The 20,505-nt window shown below is 39.2% G+C and overlaps 1 protein-coding gene across 1 annotated transcript in view; it reads right to left on the bottom strand.

Moving 5' to 3' along the window:
- Positions 1-3,070, bottom strand: part of Grxcr1 (glutaredoxin and cysteine rich domain containing 1) — a 114,529-nt gene extending 111,459 nt beyond the window's left edge. Inside the window, exon 1 of the mRNA XM_052735907.1 lies at positions 2,687-3,070. Within this exon, the coding sequence (XP_052591867.1) occupies positions 2,687-3,070 (384 nt within the window). The remainder of the gene's footprint in view (positions 1-2,686) is intronic.
- Between the last annotated feature and the right edge of the window lie 17,435 nt (positions 3,071-20,505).

Here is a 20,505-nt window from a genome sequence, read left to right as displayed (position 1 = left end):
AAGACCTATAATCCAGACCAACTGGAGATCCTTGTATGATCCATCCCCACTCCCCTGCCAAACCCACTTGGCCACCAGGTGACTGATCACAGTCTCTTTACTTCCTGTCGCTACTACCCATCACCTTGATAAATATTGTGCATCCTCCATTATCTGGTATTCTGTGGTGTCAATTAACAAACAGAATAGAAACAAGTTCAGATATCCACTTGAGAGTCAAGTTTCTAAACAAGTACCACCAAGAAGTAAAAATGTTTTACAGGATCATTTCATCAACTCCTCTCTGTACAGCTGAAACCTGTGAGAAGTGGAGCCAAAGCTTTATGCCAAAGGAGTAACCACACAAGGAAGTAACAGAGAGGAAGCCAAGCGTCTCACGTGGACTCTGTATGGTTTTCTCTTTATTTATCACTTCCCCTCGAGTTTCAATTTGAGTGCTTTGAGATTTTATAACCTAAAACAGGAAGCAAGGTCTAACTGTTTCTTCAATCATGGCTCCTCGTTCACTAAGATGGGCTTTATATCAGCCAGATATTATATTAACCAGATGTCAGAGAAACTGGTCACTCAATTTTTCCTCCCTGAAATAAATCACTAAATTATGGTGACACCCAGGCAAGTTTGCTGCATAGCTTGCAGAAGTTAAGGAAAATGCAGATCCAAGAAGTCGCACCTGGTAGTGGTAATGGGTGTGGTGGAATGATTAGCTTCCACCGTCGGCCTCTATGCATCTCTGCTGCCTTCTCTACTAATGGGAGAGACCTATGGAAACCTGTTCATCTCAGTCATCCCAGGACAAGACATAGGGTGCCCTTTAAGACGTGCACGTTCTTTATCAAGCATCAAGGAGTCAAATCTGTTCTCTACACAATGCCCCCTAAGTCTTTTTGCTCATATTACACAGAGTTACTGTTCTTACAATGAAGTGAATAGAAGCCCTTTGAGTAGAGCAAATGGCAGCCTCGGTCCAAAGCCACCGCTCCTTTTACCTATGTTTCTCCCTGCGGAGATCAAATAACATTCATTTCATGGTAATGATGATTATGATAAAACTACAGATAACGCCAAAACTTTATAATTACAAATGCTGATTATTTTAAAGTTTGGGGTAGATGAGATTATCAAAAAAAGTTTGCCGGATTTGTTCTCATAAAATTGTGTACCAAGTCATGCATAGAAAACTAGGCGAGTAAATATTTAAGGTAATCTAGAAACTTTGACTTTGAAGTTTCCTTTGTCTCTCAATGTCTTATGCATTTGTAGCACTATTGGGGTGAAAGCAGAGGGAGGAAGCTAGAGCTTCCCTTGTAGGTTTTGGAGTTTATGGTATTTATTCGTAAGTGACAGTGTTCTGCAAATCAAAGTGCAGAAATAAAATAGCAGTTTTACGAACAAACCTTCAACCATAAAGCAGTTCAAACACTAAGAAGCTGAGTTAACCACAGGGAATGCACACATTGTAGAACCAGTTGTCATGCAGAAGCTTGGTCTACAGCTTGACAATAGTAATGTTCATAATGAGCAGAACTCATTCCCAGAAGGTTTTCTTTAACCCGGCTGCCATATCTCTACAAATTTATGCAATAACAGTCCCTATCTCGTAAAGCATGATTATCAGTCTCTGATTTTGACTCCCATCCATCATATATTAAATCATTCATGACTAAGTTCTGCATATGTAAATAACCACTACTCTTAGCTACTCTTTTTCTTTGGTTAAGATCTAAATTTATTTCTTTATATTCTCATGATTTGATCTTTTCACAAACTTCCTTTGAAGTAAAATATATTGGAGTGACATTTGGTTTGAAATCTTTTCTCTCTATCATCCCTGCTTCCTTATAGACTGTAGAAGAATTGAATAGTTTATTGTGAGAGTTCATTTTACATAAATATTAAAAATAATAGAAAATATAATTACAATGAAAACAATGAGTTGCTATGTTAAGCATAGTGATTATAAATACTATTCCTGAGCTGATATTTTTTAACAACAACAACAACAAAAATAATTCTACTAATACCTCCAGGAAATTTGAAACATTTTCCTGAATGTTAGATCATTGTCAAAGGCATCGGATCTATAACACATACCTATGTTCATGTACAGAACCTAACACATCTTAAGCTTGTTTACTATGAAGTCTGAATCTCTTTGTATTTTTATAGCGTTTCCAAATACTGCTTTAAAGCTATTATGAACAAATTAATGGAGAAATGGACTGCAAAAAAAAAAGTATACCATCCTTGAAAATGAGAGGAAGTCCCATTGGTCTTTATAACTGTACCACTGAACCCATTTATTCCAAATGTGAGCACTCAGCTTTTCTGGTGTAGCTATCAATATAAGTAGCAAAGGATGCTGATTTGAGGATGATAGAACAGAAAGAAATTGGCTTCTAGGTTTTGAAGAAACACTCTAGTCTACTATCTTCTTTCTTTGTTAAGAAACAGAGATCCTGGGCTAGTCATTACACATCAGAGAAGATCAGAAATCTGGTTATGAGAAGGCAATCTAGTTTGCCAAGAACAATGAGCCTATTTTTAATGGGTGGCTGTGCACATATTGTCTGGATAGTGACCCATGAAGTCTGAGGAATAAGATGCTGAATCTACTCTGGCGAACTGAGAGGTAGAGATTGTGAGTGAGGAGCAAAGCTCAGAGCAGGGAAGTGTAATGACTTACCTGTAACACTTTGGTCAAATTGTTAAACAGAGCCTGGCCAGCACTCACTTTGTATTTGACGCCTCTGACTGTACCATTTTTGCTTAAAATGTTGACTCTTCTTGTTCCAAAAGCCTTCTCACTGGCTGTCCTGGCTAATACCAGCAAGTTATCCTGCTCTTTCTCGTGCTCATGATCTTCTGATCCAATATGGCCGTTCTGCTGTCCCTCAGAGTCTCTTAGTCCATCTATTCCACACACACTGGCACATTCAGAATCCAGGGAGCCCGGTGGTTGTCCATCTTCGTAGACTTCTTTCAGAACTCTCCCACTGTGAGATGAGGCAATTCGAAACCGGACTTTCCGTGGCCTGTCACTTTCTGCCTTTGTCTCTCTTTTTAGCATGGTCACCTCCACCCACATGAACAGTTTACACCATTATGGACTGCTGTCAGTTCATCCCTTTGTCACAGCAACAGCAGCGCTGAATCCCAAAGACAGTAGCCCTCGAGTGATACTAAGAGCGAAAGAAAAGAGGATGCCAAAGGACATGCAATGTGCCTTGGCTATCAATAATGGATGTGCATGCGTGCTATGGTTACCATTAAACTAAAACCTGCAAAACGATCCCAGCCTTTAAATATTAAACATTCATGGTGGACTCTGACAGAACAAGTGCAAGAAAGTGGCCTGAGATGAGACAGACAGTAAGTATGTGGCAAGGACATAAGAGGCTTGAATGTCAAAGTAGATGATAGGTGTTGAAATGATCTTAGCAAAAACAACTCTTCAGTTTACTGTCTAGAATAGACATCCAAAATAAAATGTAAAATCAAATGTGTAGGACACAGGTGCCCCAGTCATCTCTAAGTGCTAGTTATTTCTCCCATTCTCTCCAGGCAATCTTTCAGAGAGACAGTGAGCGTGCTCCATGCCTGCATACAACCTGTGATATTCATTCTAATTAAGTAGCTGAGTAGACTGCAGCACCATTGCGTAAGGCAAATTTTCAGCAGACATCTTCATGCTCTTGGTACTTCACCGAAGGCAAGCTTTCACGCTCTGAAAGAAAGAACTTTGGGCTGGATGAACTTCTGCTAGGAGGGAGTGTTCTCTTTGATACAGGGAGGGGTTTGGAAGGAGATGTGGAGCAACTAAGGAAGAATGGAAAATCCTCCAAGCCGGCCAGATCAGCAACAGCAATCCAGGTGATGGGCACTGATAGTCTCTCAGGTATAGAGAAGGTCCTCTGCACCTGCTTGGTGTGTTTTCTATCCCTCTGGCAAGCACCCAAGAAGATTTTTAAGCTATAAGATTGTGTTGAAATGTTGCTAGTGAGTATGGTGAGCTACCTGAAAACCTAGAAAAGAGGAGAATCAACTAACCCACAGTACATTTTATGGTCAATGTGTAGATGTAATTCTGAATGGTTTTATTAAATAAGAAACACAGAGCCAAATGCAGAGTTAAAAGCCTAAGAGGTCAGAGCAGCAGCCAAGAGCTAAGACCAAGACCATCTTCTTATCTACTTCCTATGCGTCTGTCTTTTTATTGACTTTCTGTTCTGCCTTCTCATTGGTTGTAAACCCAACCACATGACCTCCTTGTCACTGTCTATCTATACAGACCTCCAGGTCTCTATGGTTGGTATTGAGATTAAAAGCATGTGTCTCCATGCTGGTGGTGTTCTTGAACACACAGAGATCTGTCTGTCATGTGATCAGGATTAAGGGCATGTGCTACCACTGCCAGACTTCTGCTAAATGTTTTGTTATTAGCTCTGACCCCCAGGCACTTTTACTTATTAACATACAAATAAAATCACATTTCAGCACAAGTAAAATATCACCATATCAATGTTTATGTTTTAATCTAAGATCTTTGTTTACATATGATTTTTCAAAATTCAGAAAATACTCAATAATTGAAGACAAAAATCTCACTAGACACATTAAAATTTTTTGCCTAGTCCAGTGTATTTCTTGGATTTCTGGATTTCTTGGCTTTTTGCTTTTAAAGACAAAAGTAACAAAGTGCCAGCTTTGGCCAATTAGAAATGAGCAAAGGTGATTAACCCCTTATAGTCCAAAGCAGTTAAGACAGAGAGTCTTCTGTCTGTAACCTCTGAGAAATCTTAGAACATATACCCTCTTCCCATATTGGCTTGGTCATGTACAGGTTGTGTCCAGGCAACAACAGCTACTGTGAGTTCATGAGTCCAGCAGTCCTGTCATGTCCAAAAAAAATGTTGCTTTGCTCCTGTCCTCCCCAACTTCTAGTTCCTATAATCTTTCTTCTCTTTTTTCTACAAAGGTCCCTAAGCCTTTCAGAGGGCAGGTGAAATAGATTACCATTTGTGGCTAAGAGCTCCACAGTCATTTCCTCTTTGACCAGCTGTGAGTTTCTGCATTCATTACCATCCACTACACACACACACACACACACACACACACACACACACACACACACACACACACAAACACACACAAAGAAACTTCTATGATGAGGTCTGAGAGCTGTGAGAAGGTCTGAGACCTATGAGAAGAGTGGTATGAATTTATAGGGTGGTTTCATATGTCCATTTATCAAAATAACAGTTGCTGGGTTTATCCTTGGGGTCTGTGAGTGCCCCAACCTTGGGTTTTGTGTTTTTTTTTTTTTACCAGATTTGCAGTACCATTAACTGAGGTGCTATGGGCCTTCTGGTGAAAGGCAATGCAATTTCCTTGAAGGGTGTGGCTCCTGGTAGGTCACTCATGCTGCAGTTGGATGGCCCCCACATTCAGAAGTACACGGACAGCACAAATTGAAGTCAGTGAGCCTTTAAGTTAAAAACACACACACAAAAAGTGGGCATGAAGTTGGAGGGATATCAAGGTGGATGTGGATCTGGGAAGAATTAAGACGAAGAATTGGTAAATATGATCAAAATGCATTGTACAGAAGTGTCAAAGAATTAACAAATTAGTCAGCGGTGGTGGTGCATGCCTTTAATCCCAGCACTCAAGAGGCTGACAGGTGGATCTCTATAAGTTCTAGGCCAGCCTAGTCTACAGAGTGAGTTCCAGGATAGGCTCTAAAAGCTGCAGAGAAACCCTATCTAGGAAAAAAATCACTTATTGAAAGACTAAAAATAATACAGTGAGCCTGTCAGAATCAACGAGAACTTCACAATCACCACTACTCTGTATATGATTATGTATTGAGAAATTATATCATGCATATATAATATAATGTGTGATTGTGATATATAAATATATATGTACACATAAGGCCACAGAGTCAAATATGAGCTCATACTATATTTATTATCTTACTCTTTTATTTAACAACATTCAGTATCTTTCTCTGCCATTATCTCTGAGAAATTTGATTTAATTATGCTAATGTCATATACCTTCCCCATTTGCTAATATATAGTCTAGAAAACCTGGACATTGAGATGTAACAGGCCTGTTCTTTGTATCACAGTAAGTATTCCCTCACTAAATTACCTGCTATGGAAGGCTAGCTCTGAATCTACTGGCTTTTAGTTCATCCTGAAAGGGAGATGACACACTTAAAATATTCTATAAACCACTAAACATACATGTGCATCTATGTGCACATAACACACACTTTTGCATGTATGTTTAAAATATCCTAAAATTTTTATTCTAATGAAGCATCTCTATCCTTCACATAGGCTTCTCATACTAGCAGAAACATCTTTAGCATAATAAACTATATGTTTGACATATAACACACCCTTAATTATTATAATTCATACCTGTCTTAAGTTAAAATGAAATTAAGTTATTGTGTTCAGGAGATAAATCTTTGCATTTCTTCATTCAATCAATGAATATTCCATAAGTATCTTAAAGACTGCTCAAATATAAAACCTAGAATAGATGTGGTAAATATAAATATGTAAAAATATGGCCTTTTTTCTTAGTTTAAAAAACATCTCTAGTCAACACAGAGTATTTTGTATGTATATGAACGCCTTTCCTTTGAAATAATTGCACTTCCTGTTTTTCAATATACTTCTCTACACTCTGGGACCTCATTCTGTTCACAATCGGCTCCTGTCCACTATGTGTCAGGAAAGTAACTGCCCACTGTCCACTATGTGTCAGGAAAGTAACTGCCCACTGTCCACTATGTGTCAGGAAAGTAACTGCCCACTGTCCACTATGTGTCAGGAAAACAACCGCCCACTGTCTCAATCATCACTCATTTTCAAGGCTCTGTTTATTGTTCATCACATTTCAATCCTTTTACAGCCTTGTATGCTCTGTCCACATGAATTTCTTTTTACTTCCTTCATATATGCATGTGTAGTTACTCATTTAAGCAATATTTATTGAGTACCTACCATATCAGAATTTCTGGATCTAGTCTACATGGGTGAATAAAATAGACATGATACCTGTTTTATGGCAAACTGATATAATATAGAAATAAAAACAGAATAATAAGTGTGAGAAGAATTACAAAGAATACAAAAGTAGATTCAATTAAAAAGGACATAGTAAAGAATCCTCCTGTAGATCAAGTCAAAATTTAAGAGGCAGAGACAGAGGTACCTTCAAAGCTGTGGAAATATATGTAAATGTCCTTGAGGAGAAAACCAATAAGCTTGTTCAGAAAATTAAAAACCATCACAGTGGCCGAAAACAATTACAACTTCAATTTTACAAAACTCTTCTTAAAACAGGACTCTCTCCTCTTAGCCTAGTCTTTAATTTCCTTTTCAAAACATGAAACCATGGACCAAGTCATATTACCAACCCAGGAACATATCAAGTGTTGGTATGCTTAATACCAGTGGGCACATATTTGCTTAAAGTAATAGCTTATAAACTATGGAAGCTCCACAGAGAGGAGAACATTATATCCATCAAACAGGGACGGCTGTGAAAAGTACTATTATTCACAAGTCCAATTTCTAAATATCCTTTCTTCACTTACTAGCAGAAGCACTAACGTAGGAACTAAATCTAAGTCTGGACATTGCTTGTTTGTGACAGTTTTGTTACTGGAATATCCAACCATGTCATAATTATAGAGAAGACACAGCATTAGAATATAATTGTTAAACTTATCCTGCTTCCAAAGTCTTGCCGCCCACCACTCTTCTACGTCTGGTTACAGTTTTGGACAGTGGGAACTCATTTTAACCATGTATCTGGAATTGGAACATAATTCTTTCCAATGCCCTGAAACACAGTAAAGGTGGCACCCCTCCATGTGCTGCTGACTTTTAGGCGTCACATTTACTATTCTGATTTTTACTCTTGGGAAACACTGACCGTGACCCAATCATGAGCTAGAACCTCCAAAGCTGTGAGCCACACAAACCTTTGCTTCTTATAGTTATCACTAGTATTCATTATGATAACTGGAAGCTAACATAGAAACAAACAGCAGTTGCCAAAACAGGTTTCAAGCAAATTCGAGTACGGAATGTGGGAGCTTGGGAGGCCAAGTCCTTAGAGTGTCATTTCATTTTCTATGCTTAGAATGGCCGCAGAGGAAGTGTAGAATTTTCAAACCTTTGAGGTAAAACAAGAATACCCTTAGAGAGTATCCTATTAATAAACTCACATAACAGAAATCTCTAACTTAATACAGACTTCTTATGTTATTTTTTATGGCTGATTTTTTTAAATCACTAAAATGTTAACATTCATAACCTTATACCAGTAAATGACATAAATCTAAAAAGAATAGCTACCAGACCCTAGGTTATTACAAATCAGATTTTACAATTTCATTGTTTTCTTTTGTTCCAGGAACATGATGCTAGAATGGTGCCCTGAAACATTCTAATTCTATTAGCCTATCATTGTTGCCAAGGTAACAGGGACTGTTGATACTGCTGTCTGAGAAGAAGGTTAAAACTGGCAATGAGAGGCACAGCAGAGTGGCAGCAAGCCAGAGAAAGCCTTTGGTCATTTAGGGAACTGAAGATGCTTTTGCTCTTCCATTGGGATTGGAGTTTGGACTCCACAAATAAATGGGAAGGGGTTTTTTTATTTTATTATTTTAAGAACAGAGGAGTGAGAGGTACCCGAGAGGTCAGTAAGAACAAAGTTCCTCTAAAGAGAAAGCATGATGGAATAAAAATTACAAATTTTCTGGTTGAGAAAGACATATCACTCCAGAAGAATGTGCTGTCCATTCAACTGTCCCAAAACGCCAGTTGCTGCATAAGCAACCAAGGGGGTGGGGACCACAAAGCATAAGGCCTATTTTTGTGACCCATAGGAGCTTATAAAATAAGTCAACACACATTCCAAAGTCTTTGTACATGTAAATCTAGAACTCTACTATAATTTGACTTAATTGGTTTAAGTCTTCTCTTTTTGGATTTGAAATCTTTCCAGAATGATTCTGCCAGTCTTACTAGAAACAGTAACAGCCATTGACCATTTATGTTGACTACCACAATATGAAAATATTCACAAAGTGTATTTCAGAAAATGCTCACATTCAAGAAATTGAGAGTCTTACATTCATTACAGAGAAAGGTTATGTTTACTAATTGAGAGAAGTTCCTTACCATTGCGTCAAACCAGCACATTAGGACATGGGCCCTTGTACCTTCGGGGCTTATTTACTCTACGTAAACTAAAATGCACAGGGGTCACTACTGGTTTATAGACAAAAGATGTTTCAGAGAGCAGGGACTGTATCATACATTATTTTTCATTGTGAGAGATTAAGAATTCTGCTGAGAGATTCCAGGACATTTCAGAAATGTTATCATGAAAACTATCTCTTTTTTAAAGTTCAGCTGGTTTGAAGCCCAAAGGCAACAGATATAACAGCCGAAGTTGGGGCAACTCAATGAACTCTAGAAATAAGCCTTGCTGCTTTAGAAGCTGGAGAATAAAATGTGACAAGGAAAGGACCATTGCTGCCATCTCTTCATGAAAAACACATCTGTGAGATTTGCAATTGTGGGAACATTAGAAGACCACCCCCTCTCGGCATACACATTACAGCTTCACCAAGAGTAGGGTAACAACAGACATCTAGGCAACTTCAATAGGCACAAGTCAATGAGGAGAATCCAGTAGATTGCTGGGTATTTTTCATACAAGATTAATTGAATCTTCTTTCCTGAAGTGATCATTGAGGTTTTGGAGTGAAGGGACCTAAGGTCCTGCCATCCATCAGATGTAGGTCCACAGCCACTGTAATTTGGCAATCATGTTCTCCCAGGCCATGAAATCCTGAAACATGTGGCCTTTGGTGCACATATGTGAAAAGCTCCAACTCGTATGCAGTCCATGAAGGATAGCCCTTGGGATTTTAGGATTGAAGAGAATTCCTAGTGTGTTTCCTCAATTCAAATGCGTGAATGTTTTTTCACATTTAACATCTCTGAGACTACTATATATCAGAGCCTTAGATCAATCAATGACAATCACGACATAGTTGTTGGTCATTGCTGCACATGGGCCTCAAAACTCACAGGGCATCACTGGCTCAGGAGGAAATTCTGGAGATAATAGGAAAGTGCATTTGTAAAAAGTGATATATTGATGCTAATGCTCTCGACTGCAGGAAGGACTGAGTTCACTATGTGGAAGAAGCACACACATCAATGCTGCTTAGCAGAGACACAGTTCGGAGGACTGCAACTTTAGGTGGGAACAAAGGGTCATTGTCTTAGTTAGGGTTACTATTGCTGTGATGAAACACCACGACCAAAGCAACTTGGGGAAGAATGGATTTATTCAGCTTACACTTCCACATCACTGTTCATTATGAAAGGAATTCAGGACAGGAATTCAAAGAAGCCAAGAACCTGGAGGCAGGAGCTGAAGCAGAGGCCATGGATGGGTGCTGCTTACTGGTTTGCTCTTCATGGCTTGCTCAGCCTGCTTTCTTATAGAACCCAAGACCACCAGCCCAGGATGGCACAATCCACCATGGGCTGGGCCCTTCCCTATTAGTCACTAATTAAGAAAATGCCTTACAGTTGAATCTTGTGGAGGCATTTTCTCAACTGAGGGTCTCTCCTTTCAAGTGGCTATAGTTTGTGTCAATTTGACATAAAACTAGGTAGGACAGTCACAAAATCCACTCATTTCACACGTATTGGACCTCATATGTATGATCAAGAGCAACACATGAGAGGAACCTATCTGTATAGACATCCAAATGTCTTCCATTTGTTTAAAATGAAAATTTCAGGTGGCAAAACATTTCGGATGACAATAAAGTCTATGCCACAGTTAAGTTAGCAACACTTTGATTTTTGTATTTACTATCAATTCATAAAACAAGGATGCATCTTCCACACTATACTTTAGATGTTACTGGTACTGGGCTTGGCACTTTGGTTCAGCAAAATATGGGAATGTATCACAATGGTCCCCAGCATTTAGAAGGACCAACAAGAAAGAACTTGTTTATCAGAAAGGAAATCTTTCTATCATTCTGTCAGGAACTCACTGGCGTCCAGAGAACCAGCATCCATTTCTTTTCTTTGCTCTCTCCTTGGGCACTACTGTGCTATCTAATAAAGTGGTCCTCTGAAAAGCATCCAGAATTTTCTTCTCTCTTTTCACTTCTCCTACTAACTCATCCTCCTCTGCCCTCACTCATCCTTCCAGGGCCCCAGCTCTATTTGTGACTCTGTGATAAAAGTCACAAAACTTGATTCCTTACTCCTCCAGGGGAACCAACTCAAGTCTTATAGACATTTTGGGATAATTATCTCAGAAACTACCAAGACACACCCTTGGCAGTACTGATGGCATCTTACAGTATAAATGCAATGGCTTATGAAGGAGTTCTCTCTGGCCAGGATGAGGATGGGAAGGGATGAATTTTATATATATACTAAAGAATGCTTCCTGCTGCTTTATTTCAACTTAAAATATTCATGAGATTTTGAGATTATGAAGCACCCATTTTACAGATTGGAAAACTTGAGCTAAGTGATTGAATTTCATGCTGGTTTTAACATGGACTGACAGAATGAAGAACTTTGGGGATATATTAGCTTAACTTTAATTGGAGGAAATAAGATACTGTTAGTAATGGTCCCTTGTAGTGGACAGCTGTTCTGTCTATGACCTTGAAGCACTGCCCCTAGAGATGCAGCAGGTGACTGCTCTACCTGCCTATGACCTCAAAGTACATGCCCCTGGTGAACCTTAAGACCTGAGATGCACAAGGCACACTCTCTTCTATCCCTCTGGAACTTGGATGCTGAGACAGTCTCAGGCATGGAATAACAGCATAGGACCTTGCCCCACATTTTCCAGGACTCTGTGACAATTCCTCTGTTCTGTCTTGTGAATTTTCCTTCTTAATAAATCTCTTTGCCCTTTAAGCAGACTCTGGATTTCTCACTATAGTCCTTCACAAGTTTACAAGTGTTTATGAGGCTTATGAAGTCTATTTACAGAGGAATCTGATTTGATTTTAAACAAAATAGTATTATTACTTATGAGTATATTTATCTGAATATTTATATTTACATGTACTCAATTCTAATAAGATATAAAGAAGGCTACAAAGACACATATGGATAGTTTATATTATAGCATAAATTATATCATCTAAAGCAATCATTGAAAAGGTATAGCAAAGTAAATCTAGGCAATAAATATCAAAATACTTACTTTCCAGGTTGTAATGAGATAAAATTATTTTTATTTATTGTTTCTCCCCTTTTAGCATATGTTATCCTAAGAAACATTAAAATCAAAGTTCCATGTCAATCAGAAAGTCCTAGCATTCAGCTCTTTGTACTTTTAATTTCTCTACTATGAAGCCCTTCTCTTTGTTTCTTTGATCAATTCATTTATTGAATCAACACTTTTCAAGCATATTTCATGCTTCTAACAGGGCCCCAGGCAGACCCAACACACAGAGGAACAAGGCCAGTGCTCACCCAATGCAGCCAATGCCTGCCGGCTCTACCTCTTCCTTTTCAAGCCCATCCAGGTAAAATACCAGCACAGGCCGATTCAAATGTATTTAACCTCCATGAGCCCCCAGGATACCCATAGTCATTCATGTTTAAAAGAGAATGGTGCTGCCTGGCAGTGGTGGCACATGCCAGCACCCCAGCAGCTGGAAGTCAGTGGCATGCAGATCTCTGTGAGTTCAGGGCCAGGTCTACAATGTGAGTTCCAGGACAGCCAGGGCTACACAGAGAGATCCCATTTCAAAAAATATAAAACCACCCCCCCACCTGCAAAAAAAAAAAAGTGTTTGTCTGTAATATAATTTTTTGTTCTTGTATTACACAGGAGAAAAAAAGATCAGGCATTTCCTAGTTCACAGTCTGTTTGAAACATCTTGTTAAAGAATGTATTTGTCCTTCATAAATAAATTATACTATCCACACACAGACCACAGTGTGTTGAAAAAAAGCCTATTATCAAACAAATATTTCTATTGAAAGTTATTTCATCTTTTTCAGAATTTCCCATTCCCTATAAAAGTCAAAGTTTCAGATAAGTACAAAATAGCATTTCAAAAGAAAAGAAGGAAGGAAGGAAGGAAGGAAGGAAGGAAGGAAGGAAGAAAAGGGAAGGGAAGGGAAGGGAAGGGAAGGGAAGGGAAGGGAAGGGAAGGGAAGGGAAGGGAAGGGAAGGAAGAAGGAAGAAAGGGAATTAGTCAGCTACTTAGCTTCCTTTCCTTAAAATATGGAGTTGTGAATCTGTTTGATATTTATAACCTTGTACTCTACACAGAAAACACTGACAGTAAAGCTTCAAAGAACTGAAGTCTGTGTATTTGTTTAACTTTGTGTGAAGATGAATCATTCTTCATCTCAGGTGTCTTGAATAGTATGTCAGTGATAAGTTCTCCAAAGCTAGTTTTTAGAAGACAATTGGTCTAAAAGAATTACCCTGGCACTGGAAGAATTATCTCAGAGATGGTGTGAGAAAACAGAGGAGTACTTGATAGGTTCATCAAGCAGCTGAAAATATTGAATCATTATAGAATGAATATAAATATTGGGTTAATTTTCCAAGACTTCATGAGGAAAACTACAAAAATGCTTGACATATGTAAGCAAAACCTATTACTAAAATCAGGACTTTTTTAAAATTACATTTTTAAAATACATTAATTTTGAGCTTTTTTTTTCCTGTGTATTTTCAAAGGAGCAGTCTATCCTTGTAGCTAGTAAATAAAGCATCTGTGTTTCTTAGACCTTTTTCCCATCACATCTACAGAGGCATAATTTGCAAACATTAAAATACACCCTTGTAATACTGCATAGTGATGAATTTTAACAAAAGTTAGATTTTTAAGTGACTGACTACTACCAGCTCTCTGCACAAAACCTGGAGGGTTTTTTTTTCCATTACATCAAAAGAGTTTTAAACATTATGCAAGAACTTTCACTCACTTCAGCTTGTGTCTTATTAATACACCATTCCATTTGGAGTCTTGAAAATTAATTGCTTCAATAAACGCTTCCACAGCTACAAGTAGGAGGGCGTTCTTTGTTTTTGAATGGAAAGAAAATGTATCGTTGGCAGTGAATGAGCAGAAGACCTAACTCACTTTCTTCAGTGAGTTTTAATTTCTATACCTTTTTTCTGGGTACCATTTGATCCATCTTGAATTTATAGTCTGTCAATACTTCATGTATTTAAAATTATGCCACTCTAACGAGACGGACAACTTCTAATTCATTCATGATTTTCTTTGTTCTATTTGCCATGGTAGTTTCAAGGATCCAAGGACGCTTTAGGAGAAATCAGGAGCAGAGACAAACAACTATATAGGCACATGGTATCCAAGTAAGGCTGACGGGTAAGAAACATGAGCTTTTGGGTATCCAACTGACACAGTACAGTTACTGTGGACATGGGATGATGGGTGTGATATGAGGTCACCCACCCAGACAGTGCATGATAGTCCCATAGCTGCTGGGATATTGTCCCCAACTACACTGGCAACAGCTTGTAGTCAAATGTTGACATCAGATATCCCTACCCAAAATAAATTAATGAATACACACGCCTTTGAATGAGAGTCCTGCCTGCCTGCCCAACTTCTGTCAACAGCATCCTTCTTCCCTCACTCTTGTGTCTGCTCTGAACTCGGTGGCGCCTCAGAGCTGCCAAGCAGACAGCTCCTGGTGTTTAGTTCACTTCCGTCCCATCGGGAGATTGCAATCAACACTCAATGGCATTCTGTAGCCTGTGGAGATATTAGCTGTCCCTGAAGCCCAGCTTACTTTCGTGCCAAACATTTGTTAAAAAAAAAAAAAATGGATCAAAGGCTGCCCAGTTCATCCTGCAACCATGCATACTCCAAAGGAGTCTCAGCCAATGGCCTCAGAAAGTGAAGCATCATCTGTAGTCCCATCCATCATTGGGTTTCTTACACCTGGAAGATATTTGCAAAGATCCTCAGTAATGCGCTGTAATCTAGAAGATAACTAACAGAGGTTGAAAATATCATCTTGAGAAGAATTTTTTGCTTGGTTGGTTTTGTTTGGTTTTGTTCTTAGTTTTGTCTTTTGATAGCATACTGAGTCCAATTAGTGCTGTCCATATGTGCATGGGTGTGAAGCATGGGAAACCAACCAGTGGCCACATTCTCCCCTTCCCAAGCAGCTACCACCTCCCAGTAGCTCCAAAGTGAAGGATGGGACCTGGAAATTACTGTTCCTTTGAGGACATGTTTAGTTTCCTTTCTGTCCTGTAATCTGGGACTCTAGGCTTTCCGGGAGACATAAGCCATTATAAAGTGATGGTGATACATTTTGCATTCTTCTCCTGCTGTCATTTCTAAGAGGCTATAACAGGTTGTGTCTCATACAGCAACCTAATGCTACATCTGCATAATAACTCCCATGCCTACAGCTCGGGTTCATTGCAGAAGAGGGGATGGAAAGGTTGTAACAGTCAGAGGATACAGGCATTTGCTGTGAAATTATGTCTTCTAGCAATGTCAGTAGCTACACCCCAAAAACTTTCACCAACATGACTATCTAAACATGAGCTGGACAAGATAATAGAACAACAGGCAACTAAGGAATGCTAAGAGTGGGAGACAGTGTTATCCAAGGAAGAGCATACCAATTGGTTATTCAATACCAAATGATCAGCCCTGGAAACATAGACATACAAGTAACGTTATACAGTCTGAGCAGGGTGTATTTGTGTCTTTAGGAATAGGTATGTATATAAGTATACATATATAACAACAACTAATGAAAAAAGAGGCCATGAATCTGAGAGAGAGCAAGGAGGGTTATACGGGAAGGTTTGGAGGGAGGAAAGGGAAGGGGAAATGATATAATTCTATTATAATCTCAAAAATTAAAAGAAATAACTGGGGGGTGATATTCAGCTTCCAGCAAGCTCTTGCATGGTGTCCAGATCACACATGTCAAGGTTCCTACAGATCCTCTCATCAGATCCCCTCTCAACTCTCTAGTTTGTGCATTCCCTGGCTTACTTTTGGGACCTCACAGTGCCTTGTAAGTGTTTGTGAGCTCAGGACTTCACTCTCTGTCCCCCATTTCTCAGCACTAGCTAAGTGATTTATGGATTATGCCATCTCTTGTGATCTACTAATCCCTTGCATACTTGTATTCTAGCCTGAATTCCTTCCAAATAAAGGACCAATTAATGTATAGTACTTTCCATGGCATCCAACAGTCAGTGAGCACAGGAGAAGGACTACCTACGGACTCAGGAGTCAACAATCTCCCATTCAAACGCTGGCTGAGTCAAAGCATGTGTTTTTTTCAAGTTTTATCCTGAATATAGCTTTTGTGACAGGGTGTTGTGTTTTGTTCTAAACATTATGTCTAACCACAAGAAATTGTCATTCCTGCATGTCAAAACAATTAGAGTATAAATAACCTCACACAGATCTACCTAACAGCATTGTGCCTCTCTCACAAGTGAGCAAGAAGAGTGGTGGTGTTAAACACTTAGTAAAGGTGTTCCCAGTGAATAATGCTCAGGAATTTTGATGAATTGTTACTCTTGCTATTTAACACAGCTACTTCATTATGAGGAAGAAGAGGACTGAAGGAGACAGAAAAGGCACAAGCTACCTGTTATAGTTTGGGTAGGAAATACCACCCAAAAGGCTCTTTTAGTAAAGATGTTCACTCCAGTTCGTAGCACTACTAAGAGGTGAGTAGATATTGAGAATATGGAATTCGTCAATGAATTAATCCATCAGCACATTCATAGCAAAATTAACTTTTAGGAGGTAGAATCAAGTTGGAAGAAATAGATCATTAGAACATCACTAAAGATATGCCTCTGGAGTATATATTGTATCTGTCCCTATCTTTTCTATGTATCTATCTATCTTTCTATCATCTATCTATCATCTATGATTTCCTATTATACCAGATACACTCATTCCTATTCTTCCACCAAGGAGGCGGAGTTGCCATGGACTGAAGCCTCAAAAGTGGTTAGCCAAAATAAATCTTTTCTCCAATAAAATAGTTTCTCTCAGGTATTTTTTTCACAGTGCTGAAACCTCCCCTGGCCTCTAGCCTGACAGTATTTTTCTGGGCAAAGCATGGTGGAACAGGACACATAGAGGACAGGTGACCGACCACATGACAGGAAGTACAGGTGCATCACAAACTGAACTTTGACACCCAGCAGTGGCAGTGAGAGCAACCAAAAGCTCTATGAGGACACTCAAAGGCAGAGGTACATAGATGAGACAAGAGGCAAACTAAGAACAAAGATAAAGCCACACACACACACACACACACACACTCCTTGGTAGACGTTATCAGGTGTGAGATGAGCCAAATCACTATTGCTTCTCTAAGTGAAGCCCCAATTGAGTCCAGCCTTTCACAGAGCAGCACAGCCTCACTGAGTGAGCCCCTTTCCTGTGCCCACAGTTTGCAAAGGGCTTCCCACTGACCAGTGATGCTTCCCCTCCACACATGGTCACCCATGGGAGTGGTCAGGCTCTGACAGGGCAGGCTAGCCAGTGTTCATGGGACTGTTCCTAGGAGTGACATTCCTAGGAGAGGCAAAAACCATAGTGGTGTCTTTCTGTTTTGTAAGTTCTAAAATCCAAAAGACCCTATAAAGTGATATGGAAGACAGTGACTAAAAGTGTGTGTCCTGCAAGCCTGTGGATACACAGAACCCACTGAAAAGCCAGACACAGTAGCATGAATCTACAACCAAAATATATTTCCTACAACAGAGAAATGAAAGATGGAGACAGGGTAATCACTAGAAGCTTGTGAGCCAGATAATATGGCTTACAGAGGTGAAGCGAGCCAGTCTAAAATAAGATAGAAAGGTGAAGTTCAACACCTAGAGTTTTCCCTCTGGCCTCTACACGTGTGGACGTGTGCAGTGCTTCACACACTCTCTCACTCAGCAGCAAGCACAGGTCTACTCTCACCAATGTCCTTTTTACAGCATGTTCAGTGGAGGGCTTCATCTGCAACATCCAGCAGGTATGTTTAGAGGCTGTTTGCCTGAACGACCATTCTCCTCCGAGTCTGCCTAACAGCTTGAGTGACTGGCAATGGGGATACAACCTTGAACCCTAAGTGGTCCAATCAGATTAGTGAGAATTAAGAGCATAACAATTCTGGGCTCTTCAAAGACAGACAGAGATGGAGAAGATAATTGCCTTGATTCTTGGCTGTTCTCAATTATGTCCTGCCTTATGTACCTTTAGTTTACACCCGTTTACTTAAATTGGTTTGAAGCTTCCTATGTCTTCCAACCAACAACCTCTGAGTTGTCAGGGAAAACTTATCAAAGGGGTTATTCCTTCTTATTACCAAAAAGGGAACCAAAATTCCAATGCAAACGTGCTGCCTGTCTGTAGCTGGCAAGTATCATAAACTGAATTTAGGTAAATGAAGCATTTGAATGGAAAGATATTGATAATTTAAACTACTTCCTGAGTTTTCTTGTTTGTACGTGCTGAGTGGCCATCGCTGATCAAGGGGATCCTGTCACCCAAATGCTCCCCCCTCTTCCTATCCTCCGCAGTACTACCACTACCTCGGGCTCTCTCCACAAGGCTACCAACTCCACAGCGTCACCTGTGCCTCCTTGTAGACATCATTGGTGTGTCTTTTTTCTTCCTTCCGAGTCCCCACTTCAGCCCAACATCTTTGTGTGAAAACTGCACTCTGAATTACTAGATCCAGGCTTATTGCAAACCTATAAACTGGCTTTGACTTGTTTGTTTAAATTTAAAAATAGGTTAAAGCATTTGAATGGATGTGTAGACTAGTGAGTCCACCTAAAACTTTTGAAGGATTAATGCTCATTTCTTATACAGCAAATTAGCTGTTTACTACAGCTCCATGGTTACTTCTATCCCCATCAAAATGTTTCCATATGAATATTCTCCTCCTCCCCCTTCTTCTTCTTCTTCCTCTATCTATCTATCTATCTATCTATCTATCTATCTATCTCTCCATTTACCTCTTTCCTTACTCCCATTTCCTCTGTTTGTGAAATATTTTGTTCCATTCTTTCACCACTTTTGATTTTTGTACTCTGGCATCTGGTGAACACATGAACACACTTTAACTCTAGAAGGAGGTACAGCTGGCCTTTTATGGGAAATGGATAAGGACAAAGCCTCTGATGATCTGAGACCTCATCTGTCTCTTTAAACTCATCCTTACGATTCATTGTGTAAAGGACTAAATAACATTTTCATATCAACAGAGCACCTGTGGCCCTGAGAGCAATCCCTTGTTATAAAAGCGGGTGGAGTTGAATAACCTTAATTGTACATTTCAATATTTTATGAATGGGTTGTAACCTCTGAAAGCCATTTTATACACCAAGTCTAGGTTTTAACCCAGTCAAGTGATTCCCAGAATATGGTTATTTAAAAGTCTTTTTTTTTTGTTTTGTTTTTTTGAGACAGGGTTTCTCTGTGCAACAGTCCTAGCTGTCCTGGAACTCACTCTGTAGACCAGACTGGCCTCAAACTCACAGAGATCTGTCTGCCTCTGCCTCCCAAGTGCTGGGATTAAAGGCGTGTGCCACTACTGCCTGGGCTTAAACTATACCAACTGTATCACAGCCTAAACTCCCTTTTAAGACAATTATTTTATACTTCCTTTACTATTCTGAAAGGAAATATATAGCTATAAATTATAAAATCCACCCCCATAGAGATAGTCCATTCATCTTACAGTTTCTTCTCCACAACTCTTAAACAAATAGTCAAGTTCTGGAAACTGAAAGTGTTGATGTATGCTAACAAAACTCACAGTGCAGCATCTGGCCCAGACTGAAGAGTATGACTTATATCACATATATGTCACATATATATATATGGACATATATCATACCTACTTATGAAAGTTTATTACAGTAAAATCAATGTGTTTGATTATACTATATCCTTATATTTTACAGAAGTTGTACATTAAAATCAGATGTGTGTATTTTATAACCTACTGAAAATGTGAAAGAGGCTAAAAATGCTTCTAACTAAGAGATTCAGGAAAGCAATTTGATACCTATAAAAACTACCTTCACACAAAAACATGATATAAAACTAACTCTACAGGAGTTGGGAATGTAGCTCAGTGGTAAAGCGCTTGCCCAGCAAGTGCAAGGCCCTGGGTTCAGTCCTCAGCTCCAGAAAAAAAAAGAAAAGAAAAGAAAAGAAAAGAAAAGAAAGGAAAAAACCTAACTCTACAATGAAGAAGAGACAAATTAAAATCATACACATACATGAGAAGCCATGCATTCTGGGCTGAATTTTGTTTCCCTAAAATTCTGATGCAGAAGCCTTCATCTTCAGTACCTAAGAATTCTACTGGCATTGCAAATAAGGACTCTAAAGAGATAGTTCAACTACAATGGAGTCTT

Source organism: Peromyscus californicus, unplaced genomic scaffold (assembly GCF_007827085.1).
Source record: "Peromyscus californicus insignis strain IS unplaced genomic scaffold, ASM782708v3 Scaffold_13__1_contigs__length_99412109, whole genome shotgun sequence".
NCBI lineage: Eukaryota > Metazoa > Chordata > Mammalia > Rodentia > Cricetidae > Peromyscus > Peromyscus californicus.
The sequence above is the reverse complement of the archived record's forward strand: the minus strand, read 5'-3'. Positions and strand labels throughout refer to the sequence as shown.